The sequence below is a fragment of the Furipterus horrens genome, unplaced genomic scaffold, assembly GCF_987537825.1.
Source record: "Furipterus horrens unplaced genomic scaffold, mFurHor1.1.pri manual_scaffold_7, whole genome shotgun sequence".
In the NCBI taxonomy this organism is placed as follows: domain Eukaryota; kingdom Metazoa; phylum Chordata; class Mammalia; order Chiroptera; family Furipteridae; genus Furipterus; species Furipterus horrens.
Genome location: NW_028327177.1, coordinates 133,627,515 through 133,653,328, shown reverse-complemented (window position 1 = coordinate 133,653,328; position 25,814 = coordinate 133,627,515). Strand labels below are relative to the sequence as shown.

The window sequence follows — 25,814 nt, the reverse complement described above, 5'->3', positions numbered from 1 at the left end:
ACTAGCCAAATCCTAAACCTGCTCATCCTGTGTCACCCGTTCCTTTCCATGGAAACCACAATAAAGCCTCTTGACACAGTTTCCCTTCCTTCCTCTGCCTCCTGACCTATACCGGTGCTTCCCCGCGTGCACCCTCCCCCACACTCCCCCTGGGCATGATGTGCCCCCTTCTCTTGGGAACCATGAGTATAACAAACTCTTTTTGGTGGCAGCCATCTCCTGTCTATTGGCCTTATCATTCTGAATAATAATAAAATCTGTATTTTAAAACAATGGTCTCTCCAGTGGCTTGGGCTGCCTCACATTATGGTGGCTGGATGTCCAGGGTGTGTCCTCCAAGCAAGAGAGAGCCCCGGGGAAACTCTATCACATTTTATGACCTGGTCTCAGAAGTTACTCAGTGCCACTTCTACTGCATTCTGTTCACCAAGGCAATCACACAGTGCCATCCAGGTACAGGGGAGGAGAAGTCTCCGCCTCTTGATGGGACACAACAAGGCAATAGCAGAGCATGTGACTAGAAGTACTATAGTAGCCAGTTTTGGAAAGTAGTTTTCCAATTATCCTCTTTGGGCTGAGCTCTTCATATCAGGCCACGTTCCAGGTTAGGGTGCCCGTAGGTCAGATGTCCAATCCCACCCCAGTATAGCCCTTGGACCTGAGCAAGAGGAGCCTGTGCCCTGGGCCTGGCACTTTAGCAGGCCATATTCAAGGCCTTGGCCAGCTTTCCCTTCTCTACAGGATGAGGAATTTGCAGGACAACAGGACATGTGACTACCTGAAGTCTGTGCACCCACTGGCCTTGTTTTATTATTACAATTATTTTTAAAACTTTATTTTTTAATCTTCATTGTATTTTTCCCATTACCATTTAGTCCCCTTTTACCCCCTCCCCCCAGCAATCACCACACTGAAAAGAAGTTTTTTTAAAATTATAGTTTACATTCAATGTTGTTTTGTTTTAGTTTCAGGTATATAGCATAGTAGTTAGACAGTCATATACTTTACAAAGTGTCCCCCCCGATATTGCCAGTTCCCACCTGGCACCATATGTAGTTATTACAATATTACTGACTCTGTTCCCTATGCTGTACTTTTAGTTCCCCATGACTATTTTGTAACTACCCCACTGAGGCACCTGGGCCTCTGGAATTTCTACCCAGACAGCTCTGAACCCACTCCTAAGGGCAGCATGCATTTCATCACTGGATCTGTTTCCTTGGTGAGGAATGACCAAAGGGTGGCTGTTTGCAGGGTGGGGGCGGGAGGGTGAGGATGCTGCTGAACTGCACAGGTAGGGGACAGTCCACTTGCATGGGCATGGACCTCACGTGTCTGAGGAAGGAGGGAGGCAGGCTGTGCACCTGGAACCTGAGCTTGGTCGGGCTTTAAGGCAGAACTTCAGGGACTCGGGTCATTTTAAATTTAACCTGGTCTGCCAGCCTTACGTTTCTTTGCTGTTTCCTGGTTTGTCTTGGATGAAGTGAACAAACTCCCCACAGCACAGAATCGAGGTCTCCATTGCTCTCTTGTTCCACAAATGTCAGGCGTGGGCCTGTGCTGGTCCAATCGGCTGTGAATACGTGGTGGTATTCCCAGGAGTGTAAAAGACTGTCCCCCTCTCCAGCCCCCATGCTTAGGGGCGAGTGTAATGCAGCTGGAGGCATGTCAAGCATTGCCATGGGACTCTGTCTGCACCGGTCCTCCCAACCTCTCTGTGAGGCAGAAATCAATGATGGCATCATACAGGTGAGAAAACGGGCTCAGAGAGGTGAAGAGACTTGCTCAGTCACACAGCGAGAGTGATGGGCTGAGATGGCAATGGACGTCTTCACGTCTGGGGCTCCTTTCTGTCCAGGAAGCAGCTGCTCGAGATTACAGGGCAAGTCATTGGCTGGGATTATTTCCAGATCTTGATTCTGAGTGCCCGCCATCCTTGCACACTGCGTATAAAGTAGGATGGCTCAGAAAAGGACTGTACTTAGTTTATCTGAAGGGATGGCATTGACAGGAATCTAGGAAAGTATTCTGGGATAAACATAGTAATTACTAAAACCTCCTCAGTCTTACCAGGGCTGAGATGGTCACTTGTTTCTGTGTTCTGGTTATGAGGCCTGAGACCCACAATCTACTAGATGGCCCTTCTGTCCTCAGGAAGCTAAACTCGTAACTCTAGACTGCTTATCTGTTGGACTGTTCCCAGAGAGAAATGAGGATATGATGAGGAATGGCAAGAGAGCAAGACACAGCCCCAAAGTGATGTCATACCCACCATGACTCCCTTTTGCATACGCTGTTCTCTCTGTCAAGAATGCTGTTCCCTGCTCTTCGTGTTGAGTAATCTGAGCCTCTCAGGGTCTGCTCATCGGGCAGCTTCCTCCTCTGAGTTTGGTACTTCTGAGCTGTGCTCCCATTGGCCTTTGAACTTAATAATTGGCAAAGAGCAACAGCAGGGTGGGAAAGGAGAGGAGGCAAAAATATCCCCCTGGATCAGTCTGCAAACTGATTTCACATGTCCTATCTCTGGCAGATTGGGCTGCACCCTCAGATGAGACCACCCCAAATGCTGCACAGGACCTACGAAGGAGGCCCTGCTACTCACCTGGTTTCTCCTTTCTACTTAGAAAACCCGGACGCACCAAGAACGTTTCCCTATCCAATATTGAAACACACGTTTCTCCCTTCATAACTTATTTTAAAATTTCTTTTTCCCCTTTATTTATACAAACACATTTTCTTAAACAGTGGGGTTCTGAAAGATTATTAGGTACCCCTCTAGCGCTGTGCATGGCTGAGATCAGAAACCAGGAGGCAAGATTGCTTGCGCTTCTCCAGCGGCAGCTCAGGAAATGCAGGGCCGCCACGGGGGAGACTGTCTGGACCACGACCGCTTTTCTTCATCCGCTTTATTATGAAGTCGATTATTTCTATCAGGGTGGTCTCTGCAGCTTCCTTGTTGGTGCTAAGCTGGTTTAAAAATTCCAGATGCGGCACTGGTAATGGCTGTCATCAGCAACACCTTGCTCAAAATCGAATCAAGAAAATGCGTCTAAACCAGATAACACAAATTGGCAGCCTGGGGTGAAATCTAGCCCACAGGCCCATGCTGGTGGCAAGCATGGTTGGTTGTTTGTCCCTGCTGCTGGTTTATAAAAATTTTTTTTTGTCCAGCATAGACTCACAATGTTTGCTTTTTTTAAATTATAGACTTACAGAAATAGTGCAAGAATAAAGAATGCCCATGTACCCTTCAACTACAGTCCCCAAATATTAACTTTTAATCCCCCATATTATTATTATTATTTGAATCATTTGAGAGTAAGTTGCAGACTTACTCTTAAATACTTCAGCGAATATTTCCTAAAAAACAAGAATAATCTCTTATACAACCACATACAATGATCAAATCAGGAAATTAACACTGATTCAGTATTATCTAACCTATAGACCTCATTCACACCTCACCAAGAGAAAATAAACTTTTTCAAATCTAGGATTGAATAGTTTTTCTTTGTCTTTCATGATCTTGTCCGTTTTGAAGAGTATAGGCCAGTTGTTCTGTTTGTTTGTTTGTTTGTCTGCTGTTTCCTCATGATTAGACTAAGGTATGCATCTTGGCAGGAATGTTCCAGCAGCGATGCATCCTTACCAGTGCATCACTTGAAGCACATCCTGTTACTCTGTAGCATTATTGATAACATTAACTTTGATCTCTTGGTTCAAGGCAGCATCTTGAAGGTTTGTCCCCTGTAAGTTTTGCCCCTTTGTATGTCCTCTTTCCAACTAAAAAGCATTTTGTGGAAAGGTGCTTTGAGACTGTAGAGGTCCTTATTCTTGTCAAATGTTTACCTTCTGGTTTCCCATCAGTTAGTGACTCTTGCCTGAATCAGTTACTGTTCTTAGATTTTCCCAGTTTGATGAGTGAGAGTCCGTTGAGGTTGGCTTTTGTGTGCATTTGGCAGCTTCCCATTATTTATTGAGCTCTTCCTTACTTTCTCATACAACAGTATGTTCCAGGCTCGTGTTCTTTCTCTGCACTAGTCCTGACCTCAATCATTTATCTAAGGAGGCTTGATTCTTCTGGGTGGAGAATGGTGTTTACAAACCAAGATCTGGGTGCTAGATATGCTCATTACCACGGGGCTGTTATTGATTGTAGGCTGTCTCAGTGGACATAGTGAAGTAAATTTCCATCTCTCTATCTACCATCTATCTATCTATCTGGTTCTCTATCTACATCTATATTAATCATCCTATCTCTTTATCAGTCATCTATCTCTATTTAACCTTCTAATACCATGAGTTTATAGTGATACCTTCAATTCCTGTCTCATACTACATGATTCAGCATAGTCCCCCTCTTCCCATACTTCTAACTTTCTTCTCTGACACTGAGAAACTTGGCTCCCGTCATCCGCAATATATTTTTACTCAAGCTTAGACTACCCAGAAGTGTAGCTTCAGAATTGCTAACCCATTCCACTGCAAAACCAACCCACTAAGTAGAGGTCAATATTTGTTTAAATTCTCTTTGTCTTTTGTCAAAATACTTTATTCAAATGTTACTTGGGTTAATTTCTCCACCTCCTACTTAGGGTCATTTGTTTCTGTCTGTATGCTATTTTAGGGTTTTCCCTTATTCTTATTGATATATTTTTTCAGGTACATAGAATGTTAATGTGGTCCCTAGAATCAGAACTATACAGAAAGGTATCTTCAGAGATGTGTCCCCACCCTGTCCTGTGTACTTCACCCCAACCTCACACCCTTTCCTCCCTGTTTCTCCCCTAGCATTTAGGTTGTCACCCTCATTCACTGCTGGTTTGTCCTTCTGTGTTTTGTTTTCTCATTCTGTACCAAGAGCTGATGCACATACGCAGAATAATACTATTTCTCATCTCCCACATAAAAGGCAGCATACAATAGACACTCCTTTGTACCTTTCTTTTTCACTTAGCAATATAGCCTGCAAATCTCTGTTTCAGTTCATAGAGACCTTCTTTATCTTTTTTTGTTTTGTGTTAACCACACCATGTAGGAGTATCTTAAAGGTAAATTCCTGGATCATTGGTCTGTGTAGTTTTGTGAGAAATTGCCAATTTCCTCCCTGAAAGGTTGCATCAATTTGCATTTCCACCAGCAATGTATGAGAGTGCCTCTTTCCCCACACCCACAACTACAGAGTGTACAGTCAGAGTTTTAAATTTTGCCAATCTGCCAGGAGAGAAATGGTACTTCAGCATAGTTTAAATTAACATTTATCTTTTTATATAAGATATACAGTATTCCCCCACTTATCACGGGTATTACGTTCTAGACCCCCCCAGCGAAGTAGCAACCTTACATGTATTCTACACTCTTAAACCTATGTAACTTTAACAACATACGTATACCGTACTCCAAAATCCCGTGATATAGTGAAAAATCCGTGACATATAATTAAATATAATATTTTTAAAAATCCCGCGATACAGTGAGGCCGTGATAAGTGAACCATGATATACAGAGGGACTACTGTATTTACATATGTTTAAGGCCCACTTATATATGTATATATACACACACGTATATATTGTAGTGTCTGTGTATTCATATCTTTTCCCGATTCTTTTACTTTTTAGAGTTTTTCTGTATTAAGGATATTGGTCCTTTATCTGTGACATAGATTGCAAATATTTTCTCCCATTTTGTCATTTGACTTTGCTTATTTTATTTTATTTTTGGCCAGGAGGAAATCTTTTAGTTTTATATTTTAGTTTTATGTGGTCCAATTCATCAATCTGTTCTTTACTGCCACTAGATTTGTGTCATAGTTAGAAAGCCTTTCCCTACTCCCAGATTATGCAGGAACCCATCCATATTTTATTCTAGTAGGTGTATGGTTTCACCTTTTACACTTAGATCTCTGATCCATTTGGAGTGTATACTCTTGCTGGGTGTGAGATAAGTATCTAGTTTTTTCTTTGTGCCATGGCTACCCTGTTGTCCCAGCACCATTTATTAAAAAGTCAATCTTTGCCCCAGTGATTTGAGATGGCACCTTTTATTGTATATTAATTTTCCACATGTATGTAGGTTGATTTCTCGATATTTTATTCTGTTTTGCTGTACTGTCTATTCATGCAGCACTACCACACTGTTTTAATTATAGAGACTTTAGAGTATGTTTTAATATCTAGTATGGCCAGTCCCGGACTCCCATTATAGCTTTTCTTTTTTTCATGTAAACTTTAGTATCTACTTGTCTAGTCCCATTAAAAAAATTTGTCTTCCAAATGTTCCTAAAACTTTAAGTTAGTTTCCAACATTAAAATAGGAAGCCATCACAAGAAAAGATGAATTTCTGGTTTCTTTTGAAAATGGAGAAGGCCTGTGAACTCGAGCCTGTTAGTAGAGAGCAGAGCAGTAGCTACAGCCTCTGCGTAGGCCTTGTGGGCTCCAGGACTACACTGTGCCCACTCCTCCCTCTGACCTCTCACCCCTGACCTTCTTCACACATTTAAGTTCCCTGTGTGGCATTTGAATTGGTGACTCAGGCTTTAAATGACTAGGAAAGTTACGTACTATATCCACGTTTCGTCATTCATTTCTCTGTCTCACAGTAAAATGTTATGAAAGGGATTTGAGTCTGTTTTGTTCACTCCTGTATCTCTAGAGCCCAAGGAGAGGGTTCAGGGTGTTGTTGGCACTCGGTAATATTTGTTCAATGAATGAATGTTTATAGATAGGAGATGAGAAGTGACCAAAACATTGTTCTCTTCAGAAAACCACTGAAAACACTTCAAGGTGAACCAGCACATTATGGGTGGGAGTAAATTGGTACAACTCTCACAGAAGACAATGTGACAATATTTGTCAGAATCACAAATGCATAGATCAGTTGTCTTCACAGTTTTACTCCTAAAAACGTGTCCTAAAATACGCTCGCATGCAGGCAAATGACGGTGTACAGGGTTACCTATTGCGGTACCAATAAAAGATGGGCAAGAAATCAAATTTCCTTCACACAGGGGCCAATTATATAAATTATGGTTCATCCATACACGAGAACAATGGAAGATACAGTAAGAAAAAGAATAAGGATGCCTTCTATGAACTGAGAGGGAAAAACACAGTTGCAGAATAGTGTATATAACAGGCTACCTTTTGTCTGTAAAAGGAAGAAACAAAGATCCCTATTTATATTTGTCTGTAAGTTCATAAAGAAAATCTGAATGGACCCATAAAAAACAAGTAACAGTGGTTAGTTGGGGCTGGAGGAAATATGGAGAAGAAACTGGGCAGATGGGGATGAGGTGGGAGAAGAACTTCCTTCTCTCTCTGTCTCTCATCTCTTTCCATGACTCTGATGAGTAGGTTTTAAACCAAACAGTTATATATGCATGTATAATATATAGATACACACACACACACACAAACACGTATAAAAAGAGCGATTAAACTGAAGAGACAGTAGAGGAAGCCATCAGACCCTGAAGCCCACAACTATCCAACCAGGACTCTGCAGAGACAACCCTGTGATGGGGACTCTAGGTCATTCGCGGGAATTTCATCCAGTCTAGCTACACGATGATATACTGTGCATGGTAATTCTATTTGGACAGAAAAGGCAATGAAATATGTTTCCACTCTTGCTATCTTGCATGCCGATAATCCCAGAGGGGACTTTACAAATTGGCAGTCAATAAACCACTTCACCCAGTGGAGAAATAGAGGAAATTCTTGATGGAATGATAATACGCATAACACAGAGGCTTTATAATTAAATAAAAAAAAAAAAAAAAAGTGAAGTATTCCAGCTGATGAAATTGGGAATTTAGCAAAGAATGTTTGGGGTAATTATAGTTCTGGAATGACAGGAAGCAAGATCTCCTAAATTATTAAAAAACAAATTCAGGAAATATTCCGAGTAACACAGATCTTATATAGTACATAGGGTTTGGCACGTGGCATATGATCAATATGAAATGAATTTTTAAAAAGAAAATGTATTAAGCTGAGTGCTGGTCCTCACATAAATTAAATGGATGAATCTGTATCCTTCACAGCATTTCTCAAATTATTTTAAATTGGGGAGCCCAAAGCATAACTAGAACTAATACACTGGTGGATAATATTTTGGATGGATGGATGACAATCATTTTCTTGTTCTTTTTTGGTTGATCATATTTTTTTTCTGAAATTGCCATTGTTTCTTTGGCATTATTAGCTTCCTTAAAAAAAATAAGCAAACAAATAGCAAACCATCCCATTTTATACCCTTGCAGATATCTATCTCTAATAACAAATGTTAACATTTCTGGTAGGCAAAACACTGGTGTTTTAATTCAGCATGCCACAGCTCAAGGTCATATATTCAAAGTAGAACAATGTTAATCTTCAGAAAACTTTAGGATAAACCAGCTGAGTAAAGCGACTTTAGTACAATGAAAAGTGTTTTCAACTCATGGGCTCAGAGTATACATTCAAGCATTCATACATACACCCACGAACACAGACATGGAAAATAATCTATATTAAACAGAAAAATATAAACAGCTTAGAATTAAAGTATAATCCTGTTTTCTTTATACGATGTATTTAAAAATGAAGACTTTCCTAGTAACTGCAATGACATTGTAGAGAAAATGTTGCCAAGAGATACCTATTGATTTAGTAGTGTTTCACACGTTGTAACACCGGGGTGAGAGTGAATCTCCTGGACAATCACATGGTTTTGGAGAGCCTAGAGAATGGCCCCATTTCATTACGATCATGTCCTCTGCTTCTTCATAATTCTCAGTTTTCCCATAATTCTGCAACTTGAAATATGTGCCCAATTAAAACATTGCTTTTATAAATTATGGTTGAGGTATTTATTGTTCTTTTAAAAGATGCTTTCTTTTTTCCCATTATTCCCACTAATTGTGTAACCTAATTTCTTGATTATTGTTGCCTCTCAGCACTGCTTCGCTGCCATTTTAGGAAGTTAAATGTTCTGTTCCCATAAATAACCAAAAACAAACAAACAAAAGAGCCCCACATCCTTTTAAAGCAGTTGTAATAAGGAAGGCTGCCCGACAGGTCCTTACCACCAGGGGACAGCCGGTAGCCAGGTTATTGGATTCCTTCCCAAGTAATTCAGAATCTCGAGGCCAGGGCTGCCCTCACCTTGGGCGGTCCCCTCTAGCGTCTGAACTGGCACAGGGCTGCTCATTCCAGTCGCCTGCTGGCGGAGTTCCCGGCTCTGCTTGCCATGCCTCACCTCACCTCCATGCCCCTTGGCTCCTGCACTCTGGCCGCAGGGCTTTTCTCAGTTTCTTGAACAATTTAGGCTCCCGCCTGCCCAGAGGTTTTGCACATGCTCTTCTCTCTGCCTGGAAGGCTTTCCCATCCTTTTTCACCTAGTTATTTCTTCTTCTCAAGCATCTGTTCCTTAGAGAAACCTTCCCTGGCCTCCCAGAACAGGCAACGCTCTTTGTATGAGTTCATGATCTCGTGAACAGTCTTTGTATGATCATTTGCATGGTTATATGTATGGTTATTGTTAGTAACCCTAGTTACACAGCCTTGTTGCAGTTTGCTGAGGGGGCTGGTGTTACCCTGGAAGGCCCCAAGTAGGGCCTTGGGTAGATGCACTTCCACACCCAAACTTACAAGAAACTTATGGGCTGATTTAGGATGTTTTTACAGCGAGAGCTGTGACTAACAGCCGTTTCTTTAGCAACCATGAAAGTGGGAGGCGGGGGCTGGAGGCCAGATGCATCTGTTTCCATTTGCTGTTCAACTTTCATTTCCAACTGAAATTAATAATTGTCTTTTTCGCCTTTTGCTTGGTTTTGTGACCAATTCAGCCCCAAGCTTGGCTCAGGTTGCATGCATTTCCCTCTCTTATGTCCTAACACAACAGGTGCTGACCAAACAGCATCTCTCAGAGCCTTCCAACCTGTTCCGGGGGGCTGGGCCCACCTCAGTGCCCACCGCACAGCTGAGCTGCGCAGTGGTCCTTCCTCACCCTGCAGCCTTTCCTAATGGCTAAAGCTTTCTCTCCTATGGTTTGACAGTGTGATGGACCCCCAAGAGTGTCTGACTTTTCCTGTAGAAGGCACCGAAGGGGTGAGGGGCATAGAGAAAACACGCTTCTCCATCAAGATGATTACATTATTATTTCTGGGTCTTCAAGCAAGGCAGCAATGGCCTCATTAGACAGAAGCTAAGGAGGATCATGGCACCCCCATATGTCCCCACTGCAATTCTTGGGTCCCACTCATTTTCTCATGTGTGCCTCATCAATGCCCTGCATTTCACACAGGGATCTGATAATCTGTGAATTTAATGGATTTTATAATCTGATAACCCGCAGGATTTCAAGCCTGACTTTTGGCAACCTCAGCTCTGTGGCTGCTTGGGATGAAAATTCTTGTACCCTCATCAACAAGTCCCTTGTTCCCTGATCATGCCCTGAAACAAGACGTTAGAATTTGGGCTGCTTGTTCTTTTTCATAAAGTTGTCCGGGGTGGTTATAAGTAGTTAGCAGATGCAACGGTCCTTCCTCATGCCTTCCCTAGGGCTGCGGTCCCTCCCCAAACCTTGCCTCCATTCTAGGGGCCTTGGGCTGCAGGAGCGTCACACTCCAAATCTTCACTGCCTTCGGGCTTCACCAGACAGGATAAAAAGTCCAAACCCTGTCTCATAAAGGTCTGTTCTTTGCAGTCACTTCTGATACCAGCATCGATCAGATAGGATTCTTAGTTGCAACAAACCAGAACACACTTTGGCTAGTTTACGCACAAAATAAATAGAGAGGCCTAGAGAATGAGGCTTGACTGTTCCACAGCCAGGAGCGGGATCATGGAAGCTTTTAGGATTTTTTTTCAATTACAGAGGAATCATATCAAATAAAGTATAAAATGATCTAGACTAGACTTTGAGGTAAAGCAGAGTTTTGGCAGCAGCCTCAGATCAGCTCAGAGCTGGTGATACCTTGTTCTATCCACTTTAGCTGGACATGTACATTAAATGAATGAACACGAACTCAGGGACCGATGGCTTTGCTGAAAATAGCTGCCCATCAGGCTGATGGTGTAGACAGAGATCTAAGTAAGTACTTACATTAATGTTATTACTAAGTCCAGTCACCTGATGAATAGACAGACTTCAAGGACCAGAGGTAATCTGGTGGACTGAAAAACTCTTGATTGAAATGGAGGCAGACTTCACTGACTGACGAGTTTTCTTCCTCTTAACTTTGTATCTTTCAGTTCCTCTGAGTTTGTCAAGGCCTTTTCTGGTTTAGGGAAACAGGTCGGGCAAGCTTAGAGCAGCATATTTAATTAGCACTAGTAATGGCGGCAGGTCTGGTTAAGCTGGGAAGCATCTGGAATTAAAATGCTTGAAATTACTTGCAGGACCACTGACCTATGTGTCAGGGTCACTAATGCTCTCTGCTGCAAACAAACCTCTTCCTCTCTAGACCTACAATTTTGGAATCTTTCTTGGCTTAGTCATTCATACTCTCTCAGATGTATCTTTATTTAAAAAATACTTTGCATATGCTTCATTGTTACAAAAGAAATACATACTCACTGTGGAAAACTAAAATTCAGGCTAGTAAAAACAAAACTAAATGAAGAACAGTACGGCCAAAACACTGACAACTCCACCTACTAAAGACAACCATTTTTAATCCCTTGGTGTCTATCTTTTCATACCGCTTCTATACTGTTGGCGTGTGTATATAGACATTTTAACCATAAGGGGAGTACAATACATTTTTAAAAGATCAGTAGTAATTAATGAAATAGAAAGCAAGAACCAGAAGACTCGATTGGTATAACCAAAGGCTTATTCTTGAAAAAGACCGATAAAAGAGGTGTATCTTTGTTGGTCTCATCTAGGGAAAAAAAAGAGAAAAACACACAAGCAAACAACATTTGAGATAAGAACAGGGACATAACTAAACAGGTGCCAGGAATTAAAATTCTAAGAGAACACAATGTTTGTAAATGTGTAAGAATGCGGCCAAAAAGCTTCTGGGAGAATACTTAGTGACTGACTGGCGGATCCACGTGGAAGCAGTTTACTAACGATGAGGAATGTAGTCTGTTTAATTTGGGCACATTTACCTTCAGAGCAAGGTCTCGGGTGTGGCTCTGAGCAGGCAGGTGACGCACAGGGAAGGTGATGGCCACGAGTGAAGGCCAAAGATCAGGAACAGTTTAGCCACATTTAGTGGGTTGTTCATGAGCAATTGCATGGACCTGCACACCCCCATCTTCAACATCCTAAAAAGGTTCAAGTTCTTCATTAGCAAAGAAATTTCAAACCGAACTCCTGAATCATTCGCAGCCATTTTCTTTTTATTTCAAATGTATTTTTGTAAACCTGCATTCCCCAAACAGTGCAAGTGAATTAGAAGTGACCGCATCGACTTTAATACAAGTGACTTTGTGAGGAGGAACACTCCTCCCACCAAAACTCCTCAGTGGAAATGTACATGAACGTATCAGTCAAGTTCTGGGAGTAAAGTTAGCGTGGGTGCCTGCCATGCAATTAATCACTCTTAAAGCTTTGAAACTCACTCTGCCACTCACACCGTGCATATGAGAAAAAGAAAACTAAAACCTTAACAAAGGCTGAAATCTAGATCATTGTGCTATAAAGCATTGCACCACATGGGAAATTTGTTCATTATTCCCCCAATGTGCTGAAAATCACAAGGTTCATTCTGGCCCTACTGACTCTGGATCCTCCCTTCAGCCATTGTTGGTTTCAGAAAATATTCTTCACTGTGTATATTATTGCTCTGTATACAGAACAAAACATTGATTGACTACAACCCTGTATGTTGGAGCATTTCCAAAATGATACTTGTTTTCTGCCTTTTGTCTGTTAAAGAGCCATTTCACCCAAATTCTAATCCTTCACAGTGCCTGTAAATTTTGGACAGTTTGAATCAGGTCGTGTAGGTTTCACTAGATGTATGCTTCATATGTATCCTGTACATAACAGTGTTCACCTGGGCATAATGCTTTACCAAAAATAAAAGTAGTATAGCCTTCTAAAACATTACGCTGCTAGGGATGAACAGGTAGTGTAGAACACATGTATCACATGAGGGATCCACTATGCTTTGTATTGAAAACAGGCCCCAGTGTTTCCAGGAGGCCTGCAGGTTTTGTTTTTAAACTCTTTGCCTTTGGCTCAAAGATTTAGGCTTCCATGACTTGGTGAAGAACTTTCTATTGGATTTTCTACATTTACCAGACTTCAGAATACTCCTGATGATGTTGATGGAATTTTCCTGAAGAACTGACTGGGAGAGCCTCAGTGACCTCAGGGGTAAGTGATTCCAGATGTGTGCCTGTCAGTCATCATAAAGCCAGGGGACACACTCACTCCTTCTAGTGCCTTCTGGCTCCTAAACTTCATGATTTCTTCTTTGCGACAGGCGTGGGGCTCACTTTGGGGATATTCCAAACTCTTGAGTCCCGGGTAAACTGAGCATAAGCAAATAATTTTTGAAAAGCGGGGTGGGGGGTGGGGGGGCTTGAGCTAACCATGTGCTGGACTTCTCTCTCTAGCGCTGTGCTGAGTGGTGAGCTGCCCCATCCCAGCAGCCCCACCCGCTCCTCAGCATGATCAGGCAAGCAGAGGCATCATCCTTCACGAACAGGTTCCTGGAGTGCATGCCAGTATTTGCCCCTGCTGATGCCAAGTATGATTTTCTTAGAACTGCCTTATGAAGTTTTAGAGATCTCCTGGGGGTGTAACTACTCACATGGGTCTACCATCGAGGAGCAAAGGAATCCAGCTCTGACACTGTCCCCAGGAGCCCCCACTCTGTTGGAATGAGGCTCTTCTCTCTGGCTGGTGGAACTGTCGGCCTGCAAGTCACCCTTCCATACTGTCACCAATGCATCTGCACCCCTTGCAGGAGGCTGATTAGTGGCTATAAAAGCCTTTGGCTGAACCGCTGACAGAGCTGGCCTAGGACTACCACCTAAGAATTTTAAGTGATTTATTAAAGGACAACATGACACAATGAACAAAAGCCCATCAAAGGAAAGCTGCAAATGGGGGCTCATTTAAAAAATCCACTCTCTTCTCCACTTGTTTAATTCCCGTTTGAATGTACCTGGGGCTTGAGCAGGCTCTCGTAAGTCAAGAAGGACTCTTGGTCAGACCCTGCTCTGAGCCACATATTTCTCCCTTATCAGATGGTTATTCAGCAGTGGTCACAGCAGCCATAGCTGCTAACACAGTTACTGAGGGTTTGCTGCGAGGCCAGTGCAGTGCTGAGCATGCTACGGCCATCATCTCGTTGCCCTTTTAGAAAATCATAATGCACTCAAAACTAGGCAGCGCAACTGATAACAAACACTGTCAAGTAGAAAGCTTGGATGTTGAAGGCCATAGCTCAGGAGTCAACCATGCAGGGGGTAGGGGAGGAGGCTGTGGCTAAACCCAGATCCCTGTGCATCATTTCTGTATGCCTCCCCAGGTTGGGGGTGCACCTGCAGCTCTCCTCTAGCAGACTTCCCCTGAACTTTTGGAGCCATTTTGCCAGTAGGCACCAAGAGTGGAAAGTTTACATCTCCCCTGGGTGTAAGAATGTGAAGGCTCAGCTCCCTTGCCTTAGGTTGGGACAACTCTGAGATGCATCTTATTCTCCAGAGCTGCCCTGCAGGATCAGGCTGAAGGTACCATCCATGGGCACCCTTACCTGGCTTCTTCCCCTTCCCTGCCCTGCTTCCCTCACTCCCGTACTGGTGTCCTCTGGGGATACTTCCTTGATAAGTTACTTGCTTGCAGATCCTTGCCTTGGGGTCTGCTTCTTGGGAACCCCACCAAGGACACTACTTTAAAAATAAGAACAGGTTGAATGGTCATCTCTGGGAAGGAATCTGCAATCACCATTAGCTGGGGCAGCAGAAGTGATGAGGAAATGGGAGACCTCTAAACTCAAATGACCACGCAAAGGCAACACATAGAGCATTCAGACACAAGGCTTCGCTTGGTGGTCACTGACTTAGTCCTTGTGGTGTGTGGACTCTGATGCATGATGTCCAGGATGAGGTGTCATTCTGAGGTTTACCAGATGACCGACTGGCGTTGCTCCAAGCCTTCTTCTACTAATCTGATTGGAGGTGGGGTGAGATGCCTGCTGTGTAGAGGTGATGCAGAGCAGACTTGTTGCTAGGAATCATGTTTTCCATCCAAATTCCTGTTGGGAATCTTCCAGTGAAAGGTACATATGAAAAAATAGTTCTTTAGCACATTACTTCAAACTTGACTCCAGGCAATAAAGATGGGAAATGTCTTAGGGGTCCTGCCATGACCAGTTTATATGCAGCAATGCAAGGTTGGTGGATTGTTGACACAAGGTTTCCTCGGATTCTTCTATCTGCGAGTCTATTTAACAGCAAGTTCCAAAGAACAATAAGGTTTTTATCCTTTAAAATTTGTATGAACGTACATGTGTTTCCAGGCCAGATATCAGTGCTTGAGTGAACTATATAACTATTTAATAGAAATAATAAAACATTGATACAAATATAAAGACATAATCAGTATAAAAGGCTTATATTTATAAAAATACTTTTAGGTAACAGTTTTCCCCTGAGGGTTGACCACGCATGTTGCATCCATAAATATTGCTCGGCTCTGTAGCTTGTTTTCCAAAGTTCAGAGTTCATCTTTAAACGGAAGTGGTGGACTCCAGTCATGTGACCTGGCCAAAGCTGGCTGCCTCAGGCCGGCACCCGGGCTTGACAGACTGAAGACGAGAACAGCATCAGTGGGGTCTCCGAAAAATCTGGAGAAGATTCTTTCTTCCAAATATGGAAGATACAAAGATCAAGGACGACAGGCGAAATGATTGGGTCACGTGACTGGTGTGGCAGGTCACTGGTTTTTCTGGACCCAGTCCCAATTGTCTTCGTTCTCTTTTCGGTTCTTCTCAGCTTCAATAATTTCTTTGTACCTTCGGCGAAAGAAGCCCATCTGAAAGGCAGACAGAGGAGAAGCCGGGTTAGAAATGCTGACGGATCAGCCGGCTGGACTGCAAGGCAGCCTGACCTGTACTCACGGGGCTCGGAAAACTCCCCTGATTCGACTGCTTCCGAAAGACCGTGGTGTGGAGCCACTTTTCAAAATGCATGGACTCCCTGCTGGCTATCTTACGAGTGCTCCCTGTCAAGGGCTTCCGGTGCAGCATTTCCCAAACTGGGTGCTGGGGAACACTAGTTACAGAGAGTGATGCCAAGGCGTTTGGGAGTAAAATGGGTTTCCTGGTCAAAGAAGGCTGGGAAACGCTGCATTCTTTCTTTCTTTAAGTGATTTGCAATGTAGAGTAGAACAGTAAAGGATCTAATGAGCCCTTTGAAAAGGATCTAAGAAACCCAGGGACTTAACATCTCCTGAGCTTATTTGGCTTTCAATAAGTCTGTTGTATTCTGAGAGGTATCAGCCACTGTGGAGTAATTTAATAATTGCTGCTCTCACATAATAGGCTTTTGACAGTGTCTGCAGGTCTGCCTCCTCCCTTGCGGTCCTCTTGCGCCTCTTCCTCACCTGGCGGCGGGTAGGGGGAATTTCCTTTAGCCTGGTTCTGAAAGGACCTTCCCTTCTTAGGTCTTATGGGTTTTCACATATGGTCAGATGACTTTTTTTTTCTCAGACAGTCATTGCAGGCACTTTAACTGCCTGACATTTAAGCAACTTTTGTGGACCAAACCTGACCTTTTCTCCCACGCTCAGGGTGACCTGGTATCTCTTGTCCTTTGCTCACCAGCATTAGTGGCGTCTGTTTCTTGGCCCAGACATCCCTCCTGCATCTGTCCTTAGGCAGGACTGCCTGGACTAGGTGTATGTACCCCAGCTCCCTCTCTCCTTGGGGGTGATCACCCTGAGGTGCATGTCCTGCCGAGTCTCCCAGTGGAACTTGCCTGCAGCGCTAACCAGCATGACACATCCTTTCTTGAATTCTTTCTCTTCCCTGCTCTGATCAGCGTTTCCTGAGATCACCTTCCAAATTAATGAGCTGCCTCCAAATCCTCCCATCTACCCCCTTGAATACAGGAAGTCAAGGAGACACACATGCTTGGTCAGCTGCACTGCAGATCTGTGGTACCACGCTCGCTGTCACTAGCTTACAATTCCCGTAGTCATATCTGAAAATGTTCAAAACTAGCACTCTCTCTAGTCTGCTGCCAATGGCAAATGCCCAGATAAACCTGCCCTAAGGGAATCATCGAAGCAAACGCAGCTCTCCCGGGCACATCTAACTTCCTTGTGGTCTGTGCATTAGTCTTCCTGCTTCTTGATGAGCCAAGTATCCATAGTCACCTGACGGTGTGAGCGCCCCAAGGAAGGGGAGAGCACCTGGGGTCCAGGAGAGGGCTTAGCGGTCGACCCAAAGTTGAGAACTAGCAACAGAGCTGCCAGGACACATCTGCACCCACACTGCCAAGGAAATCCTGAGCTCTCATGCTGAGTGGAGTCAATGAAGAGGTGCCATTTGAAAGACTGGGAAGGAATAGAAGTTTCCTTAAAAGAACTGGCAAGGGGCCTCTATTGTGAGCTTCATTCCTAATAGTCAGGGTTGTAAGCAGACACTGAGTTCCTAGTTTTCAGCCATGAAGGTTTCTTCTCAGCAGCATAAGACCATATCTGTCGGAACGCCACTTTCTGACACGCCCACATGTACACTTTTCTGTCCTCCGATCCCTACTGCTGTGTCCCCTCTACAAGGGATGTGAAAAGGGGGCTTAGCCTTTATATTCTGGGTAATTAGAAAAAGGCCCTTGTCATTGCTCTCAAAATGCACCCACAGAAGGCCAGAAAAGCAACCCAAGATTTAATGGAAATGTCTAAGAAGTTACTGCTTGAACTATCATTATTTAAAGACAGAGATGGTTGACGGGTAAAAAAATGTCATGTGCCGCTTCTGCGCTGAAGAGAACATAATCATGAAAATAAGTCTGGATGTAATGTGGAAATAAGATTCGTTAGCACATAACTCTGCCTGCCGATGGTGTCATGTTTCGGTAATCCCAGGTTACTCACTCACAATTCCAGACAAGTGACATATCTCTGCTGTGGCACTGATCTAGCAGAATCTTAACTGTCTGCTGCTCCCTTCTCATCTTTCGCATTTGTCTTAGAATGCCTTGAAGGCAGGACGTGTGTTTTCTATCCCCAGAGCTCAGCATCTTTGCCGTATTTGGCATCAGTGATAAACTGCAGAGGTGCCTACAATCCTCCATCCCCCCTGGATCCGTGCCCTGGGCCACGTGACTCCGTAACAGTTCCCATCAGGAAGGTGGAGTCTATTTCCCACACCCTGAGTCGGCCCTGCGACTTGCTTTGACAACTGGACGCAATGGAGGAGATGTTGTTTTGGTTCCACACGGAGGCCTCGAGAGGCTTTGCACACTTCTGCTCACTTTCTCAGAATCCTGCCGGGCCGTGTGAATGGGTTTGGTCCAGCCTCCTGAAAGGCGACAGTCCACCCAGCTGGCGCCCTCCTATGCCGGCCCACCCACAACTGCCTGCAGGTGTGGGTGTGAGTCTGGCTGAGACTGGAGAGCACTCTGTTAAACTCAGTCCACTCCATGGAATGGTGAGCTAGAGAGATGGTGGTTGCTTTTAAACCATTATAATGACTTCGGGGTGAGGTATAATGCAGCGTGAGTTAACGGCTACAGGACTCCAAGATTTTTTGTCTGGTGTACTGAATGAATGAACAGCCATAGGAAGGGTGGCAGAGGGCAAGCGGACAGGGTTCTAGATATAAAAGGCATCACTGTGCCTTGTCCTGCAGAGATACTTCCCTTGTTCATCTCTAAGAAGGATGAAAGTTGGCTCACTTTCTCCTACCTGTGAAGATTCGACACAGAATGTACAAAAAATCGAGCGAGGATTTAGAGCACCTGGACTAACTCTCCCGTGGGCTCATGTTTTATGTGTGTCACATTTGTTGCCAAAAAGTCAAGGTGCTGTCATCTCCTGCAGGCACCCAGAAGCAAGCTCTTTTCTTTCCAATGGAGTGGCGTCAGGATTGGTCCGAAAATCACCTCCCACCCCCATCCCTTGGCAGTGACTGTAGAGCTGCTCCCAGAAACAGCCTGGCCAAGGCTATGCCCCACTCCCACACTGCAGGGTCTCAGGAGCCCCGTTCCCAGCACAACCTCGGTGTAGTCTCCAGATGGAAGGTTGGAGCCGCCACTGATGTTTGTCCTTCTTAGGAGCCAAAGACCGTTTCTTAAAACACAGTCCTCGCTCAAGGGTAGTGAGTGCTGGGCACAGCAGCGAAGGCTGAGCACTGCATGGAGTGAGCGTTGGGTGAGGGGTGCTGCTCACTGCAGATACAAACATGTAAATTTACTTCAACTATCTTCCAGCAGATGTCAGTAGAGCGTCTTTTTTTCTAAGGAAATCAGTAGCTTCTCTGACTTTCGGATGGAAGTGAAGCTTCTGGAGGAAGGGGTACTGTGTACTAGTCTGCATGAAGGTGCTGTGTAGTGGTGTCTGTCAAACTCGCTCTGCTTCTTACATGACCAAACTAGTTCCATTTCACAAAAAGAGATTATCACCTTTGTGCTTTTGTTGAGAGCCTAGTTTTGGCTTTTGATATAAAACTCAAAGCCCAGGCTCTGAGTTGATCAAACAATGGTCCCACACACCAGTGTCACACTAGGCCTGCTCAGGGCCACGTGGACTATTCAGAAGAGGTGTACAGGTAAGAGATGTGGCATGGGGGACCCAGGGTCCTGATTACTGCTCATGTTCTAATTAACTGCCCCTTGGGCCACAGGATAGGTCATTTTCTGGCTCTGAACCCCAGTGCCTTTGTCTCTGCCCAAGACACCAATGACACTCTTAGACCTTTTCCAGCCATGAAACACAATGACGGCTTTTCATGTTGGCCACCAAAGCCAACTTGGGATGGCAGCCTATGGGGCACACAGCTGTGTCCTCAGGACTCACACTAAGAAGGGACAGGCACAGAGTCCTTGCCCAGTATTAGTTTTCCTCAAAGAGTTTTTGGAAATTTTTGGAAAATTGAATTTTCAACTTTTCTATTAAAGTATGAATATATTATAAAGACTTACAAAATTCTTAAAAATTAAGGTAAATCAAGACTGCAAAGACATTTCTCTCTGGCAGCAGGCCTTCCTCCGGCACACACTCCACTGTGGTTAGCGTGCATGGTTACCCTGGGGAGGACCTTTGAGAGGTGCAGGGCACACCTGTGTTTCTGCTGCCAGCTGAGCTCACACTGAGCATGCCGGGAAATGATTAGTGCTGAGTGTAAGCTGGACCCTCGGCAGCCCCACAATTCCAATCCAATGGAGTCAATGTTTTCCTGCACTTTTTCTGGAACCTTCCAGGGATTCCTTTGCCACTTGAGGGGCAAAAGGCTCTGTTTATAACTGTTCTGTCTGTAGCAGAGGAAACACTCATGGAAACCCTAGAGGAGGAGAGATTCAGGCCAAGCGTTGCTCAGCTAAAAGCTGAGGGAGCAGTGTGCTTCCTGGCTTTTTGTCTGTGAGGGTCCTTCGGCCCCCAGAAGCAGCTCCCAGAGCCTCCTGACAGACTTAGTTTCTGATTAACCTGTATCCAAAAGCTACCAGAAAACTTCCCCCGAGTAGCCCGAATTAGGAGGCATGAGGCCCAAGAGGAAATAAGGCTTGACTTGAGTTCTGAGGTCTGCAGCCTGCAGCCCCAGCCTCTTCCTTCCCAGCCCATTTCGGGGTGAGTGGGAGACTGGTCTGGACTCCCCAGCACCTGGTCTCCTGGGTGATCCCCACCCCCTCCTTCCCTGGCCTTCGGGTTGCCTCCTGGGCAGCTATTCCAGGGACTTCCCACACACTCCTTTGGATGACCTCAGGGCCTCCTGTTTATGGGTCTCTTCAGTTTCTTGACTATTTACATTGCATGTCTCTGTCTCGAGATGTCAACCATGCAGCATCAGCCCAATATTTACTTCCAACCATAAATAAGCCCCCACCGAGTGTCACTGACACATGGTTTTAATTGAGACAGTGTGATGGGGGTTTGTGTGTCTGTGTTCCCCTCCCCCCGCCCCCCCTTTGGAGAAGCAAAGACGGCTGCCCCAGCCTGGCTGGAGGGAAGGTGATAACCCGAGTGACCCCAGAGGGGCTGCCAAACCTTACACATTCTCCCAGCCATTTCAAAGATTTATTTTTCTAAGTGTTTCTGCTGGAGGTCAGCAGTAATGCTCTCAAATAAAAACCAGGAGCCCAAAGCCAGCTTGAAAGCAGCAGGCTCTTGGAACAGCTCCAGCTGAGGTTTGAGGCAGTCCTGGTTCTGAATGTGGCCAGCAGGCTCTGCAGCCTGCCTCTCCTCTGCTGGGGGAAGGGAGGAGCCCGCAGGTCCTGGGTGGGGGGGTGCTGGTCACAGGGCTGGCTAGGCCAAGGCACTGCCCTCTGCTCCAAGGCATCTCCGCTTGCACCCGGGCAAACGGGAGAGAGGAGAACAGTTCCCTGGCCGAAAGCAGTAGGGGAGGATGCGTTGTTTTTCTCCGTCTCTTGAGCGTGTGTTTTGGCAAACTGCACAAGGGATGGGGAGGGGGGCGCTGCCTGGGGCCCCAAACGAGGCTTTTTCTTCTAAATGAAAGACATCTCAGCATCTTCATTCTCTCACGACTTGACTCAAAGTCTGGCTTAATGCGTTGAAAGCCCTCCTTAAAGGTGCAAGTCGCAGACGGAGTTATCCCTACTGTACTGCCGAACAAGGAAACTCTCCTGTAAACAGGCCTTTCCGATTGCCTGGAAGAGGCCCCAGGCCCAGGCCGCTGCAGACCCAGTCAGAAGCTAAGGGGAAGGCAAGGGGACTCACTTGGATTTTTCTCCCTTAAAAGAGTTTCATATTTCAAAGTTTTCTTCCTGCATGGTGGTTTGGCAGACTACTGAAATCCTTGCACATGAAGTTTAAATTATGGCTCCCACTGTCTGCGAACATCCCGGCTTTGGGCAAGCTGATTGGGATACATTTCAGTATTTGAAGAAGGGTCTGGTTAGCTCAAGGCCCTTGTTGTGGATTTTGCGCTGGGGCCAGGGCCTGCTGCCGCCAAGCATGAGAGAGTGGCTGAGATGCCAGTGGAAGACTCTGGGGTCTGCCTGGAGTCAGAGGGAAAGGGGGCTGGGAGCCTGGAGTTCCTCTGTGGAAAAGGCACTTGATGATTCCATAAGGGGTTTCTATTTTAGATAAACAGTGGGCGATGCCCGTGTTAGCAACACCGCAGTGACATTAGGAAGGGCCAGCAGCTGGAGGCTCAGGCTCCCTCACCCACCAAGTCCTGCTCACCTCTCAGGGCTGAGCCATCACCTCTGGTCACTTAACTGCTTTTCCCAGAGGTCTTTGACAGAGTGAGGACTGTGTTGTCTACTTCTGTCCCTTTGCCCAGGGCCTCCCACCTCCTAGGGACCCAATGCTGTTTGCTGAATGAAGGCATCGGCCATCTTGCACGTGTAAAGCGTGCTGACCTGTAGGCCTGCATGACACAGGGAACACATTAGCACAGCTGGCTGCTCTGTTCTGCTTTCAGGATCATTCCAGAATTTGTGTTTATGGGACACATTTTTGGGAACAATCATTTTTGGCTCATGAGCTCAAGGCGGTAGCAAGCAACCATACGTAGCAATATCAGGAGCTACTCTACAGGGAACGTCAAGAGATGTGGCTCTATGGAAGGGAAGAGGACTTGAAATTGCCTACCTGTCTTCAGAGGCCATAATGAATGAAATGTGTCCTGGTCAGCAGTGGCAGCTGGGACCCAGCCCTAGCTTTCCTCTTGAAAGGATTGGAGGAAATTATATATGAAATACGGTAAGAAGCTAGCTTTATTAAGACCTCTCAGATAAGTCTGTAACAGGTTTGACTTTGGGCCCATGATCAAGAGATTTCAATGCACTGGCTGTCCATGTGATATTGGATCTCCAGTCACTAGTAATGAATCATTTTTAGGTTGCAGACACAGATATCAGAGTTGACAAGAGGTCTGTGGTTGAAGTTTTAGAAATATGCAGGTCTTCCAAGTAATGCTACATTTCCTTTACCCCTTTCAACCCCCTCTAAAGCCATCACAGTTAGTTAGCCATTTAAGGAAGAATTTTTCCTAAAGCAGCTGCCCCACCAAGCCCCTTATGCACTGTAGCTCTGCCTGAAGAGACTGTCCACTCTGAAGGGTGAGTGCATCCATGGACACTGGGCCTGGGTTTACTCTTTTGGTTTCTTTTCCCTGACCGAGCTCAATTGTGATTTTATCTATGACATTATGGAAGAGAGATGAGTTTTCATCTGTTTTAAAACAATAATAGTGGCCTTTAAAGAAAAGGTTAGGATTTTGCCCATGTTTCTGAAAAGCATGTATGGGGCAGATAAAAGATGGCCACAAACCCTTTGCCACTCCTCCGGCTGACAGGCAGGGTCTATTTCCCCTTCCTTGGATCTAGGCTGACAGGGGACCGCTTTGACCAGCAGTCTGGTAGAATGATGCCATGCCAGTTCTGGGCCAGTCTTTAAGAGAACTGGCAGATTTTACCATGTAAAAAGTCAGACCTCTCTGCTGGGAGGGCTGCATGGAGAGACCCTGAGTCTATGGGGTAAGCCAGAGGAGTTCAGTTGAGCCCAGCCTCCAAGCCATCCCCACTAAGGTGCCAGGCATATTAGTGAAGCTCTTGTAGATTCCTGAGGCCAGGCTAGCCACCAGGTAAGTGTTACCAAGTGACCTCACTCAGTGTCACATGGAACAGAAAAATTGACCAGCCAAACCGTTCCTGAATTCCTGACCCACACATTTGTAAGATATGATGTAATGATTATTTAAAGTCACTTAATTTGGGGGCAGCTTGTTACGCAGCCATAGCTAACTGCTACAATCTAATAACCTGGAATGAGGCCTCAGCCCCACTAACTACCATGAAACCCTGCTGGAGTGAATTTTTTTGGGGTATCTGCCTAGTTTTCTTCTTTTCTGGGATTCACCCCCCACCCCCACCCCATCACCCCAAATTGCCATCTTGCATCTTTCTCCTACCCTAGCCTCAGCTGTTTGGATTAGTGGGAGACATGGGGCCTAAATGGCCCAGTCAGAGTCCCTTCCAGCCAACTGCCTGCCCTTAGCCACAGGTGCCAGCGGTAGACACTTGACTTCAGCTAGCCAATCCAGTTCTCTCTCCCAGACTTGTAGAAGCAGGGATCAGAGGCAGCTGGAGCAACCATTTCCTCCTGTGTTTTGGAAAGCAGGGAGAAAGCTGGTCTGCTATGGAGAAGGATGGTGCAGACGTATAGGGCCATGGGAACGAGGGGAGGAGGGAGGATGCCTGTTCTGGTTTGTGGACATTTTCTGGGTCTGAACACACACATTCTCTCTCTTGCTTAAATGACGACAAATAGATTTCTGGTTTGTTTTCTTTTTGCAACTGGAAAAATGGCCTTTGTGGTGCCTGAGATAAGCATGTTCGGCCCTAGAAACTAAAGAGAAAAGTGCCCAGGCTAGTGAGGTAATAGGAATGCCCTTCTGTTGACCTTCCCTCTGCTAGGTGAGGGTGACTGGGAGTGTCAAGTCTAGTCTAGTCTCCTGGAGGCAACCACACTCAGAAAGCCCAATACTACACTCCTCCTCTTCTAAAACAACTTCCAATTCTGCCTTCCTCACTCTGGTCAAGGGAAACCATGCACTGTCTAATCTAAAAACAGCAAGAGACTGATACTGTTTTTCTTCCTTACCTCTGAAGTCCAATCAGTCAACAAACAAATCCCGCCTCTTCTAACCCTTCTTTCCACCCATGGAGATAGTCCTGGTCCCAATCCTGTCCCCAGCTTTTCCTCATCAAACAGATGTGGCCACACCACTGCTCTGCTGACAGACCCCCATGCTTCTCTTTGCTCCTGGTCATGAGGCCCCGTCACAGCCTAGGAAGGTGATCTCACTGCGGGCCATTGACCGTCTTCCCCTAACACACCTCACAAGGAGGCCCCCACAAAGCCTGTTTATTATCTCACTCCCTCTGCACAGAAAGTCCATCTGCCTGCCCTTCCTTGCCTGAAACAGTCAAACAAACCTGAGGTCAGGCTTGAATGACACCTCATTTGTGAAATATCCTCTGGGTTTTATAGAGGGTGTCTATGTGTCAAGTGCATTGATAACTATTCTACCTGCATTACGTCTGTACTTCAAACTAGATGTCATGATCTCCATTTCACAGAGGAGGACACTGAGGGTCACAGAGGATAAGCAGTTCTCTCTAGGTCACACAGCTGGCAGGTGTGACAGCCAGGAATCCAGGCTGCAGCTGTCAGCCAGCAAAGCGTGTGTCCTCCTCCACCTTGCTGTATGCGATGGCCTTTTCATTTGGGGCAGGGCAGATGGATGGGGTCTTTTTCTCAGCTTCCAGAGAAGTTGCTGCACAGCCCTCAGTTTGTTTACAGGTCTGTGTGCTTGGTGGGGAGGCATTCAAGGGCAGGAGGAGTCACAATCCTGACGCATTGGGTGCCTGGCCCAGGGTTTGGTTCAAAGCAAGCATTCAAGAAGTGAGTTGAAATGAGCTGCTCTTGGAGGCAGAGCAAAGCTCTTGGACCCACACAGTGCCATTCAACAGCTTTCTCAAAGTAGGTTTAGGTCCTTTTATTCTACCTCTTTAGTAAGGTCCTGGGTTAAGGTCCCCTGCCTGTCAGCACTCTGCTCTCTTCCCCAGTCCATGGCAGAGGGTGATGCAAGCCTTCATGGACCCTGGCTCTCTGCATAACACACAGCTGGGTGACCCCAGGGTCTTGGCTACCCCACGACAGCCACCGCCTGCAA

General features: G+C 45.4%; 1 protein-coding gene across 1 annotated transcript in view; it reads right to left on the bottom strand.

Moving 5' to 3' along the window:
• Nucleotides 1-15,490: 15,490 nt before the first annotated feature.
• The window catches only part of ITGA9 (integrin subunit alpha 9), a 293,781-nt gene continuing 283,457 nt past the window's right edge, over nucleotides 15,491-25,814 (bottom strand). Inside the window, exon 28 of the mRNA XM_090284501.1 lies at nucleotides 15,491-15,985. Coding sequence (XP_090140627.1) covers nucleotides 15,887-15,985 — 99 coding nt within the window. The 3' untranslated portion in view covers nucleotides 15,491-15,886. The remainder of the gene's footprint in view (nucleotides 15,986-25,814) is intronic.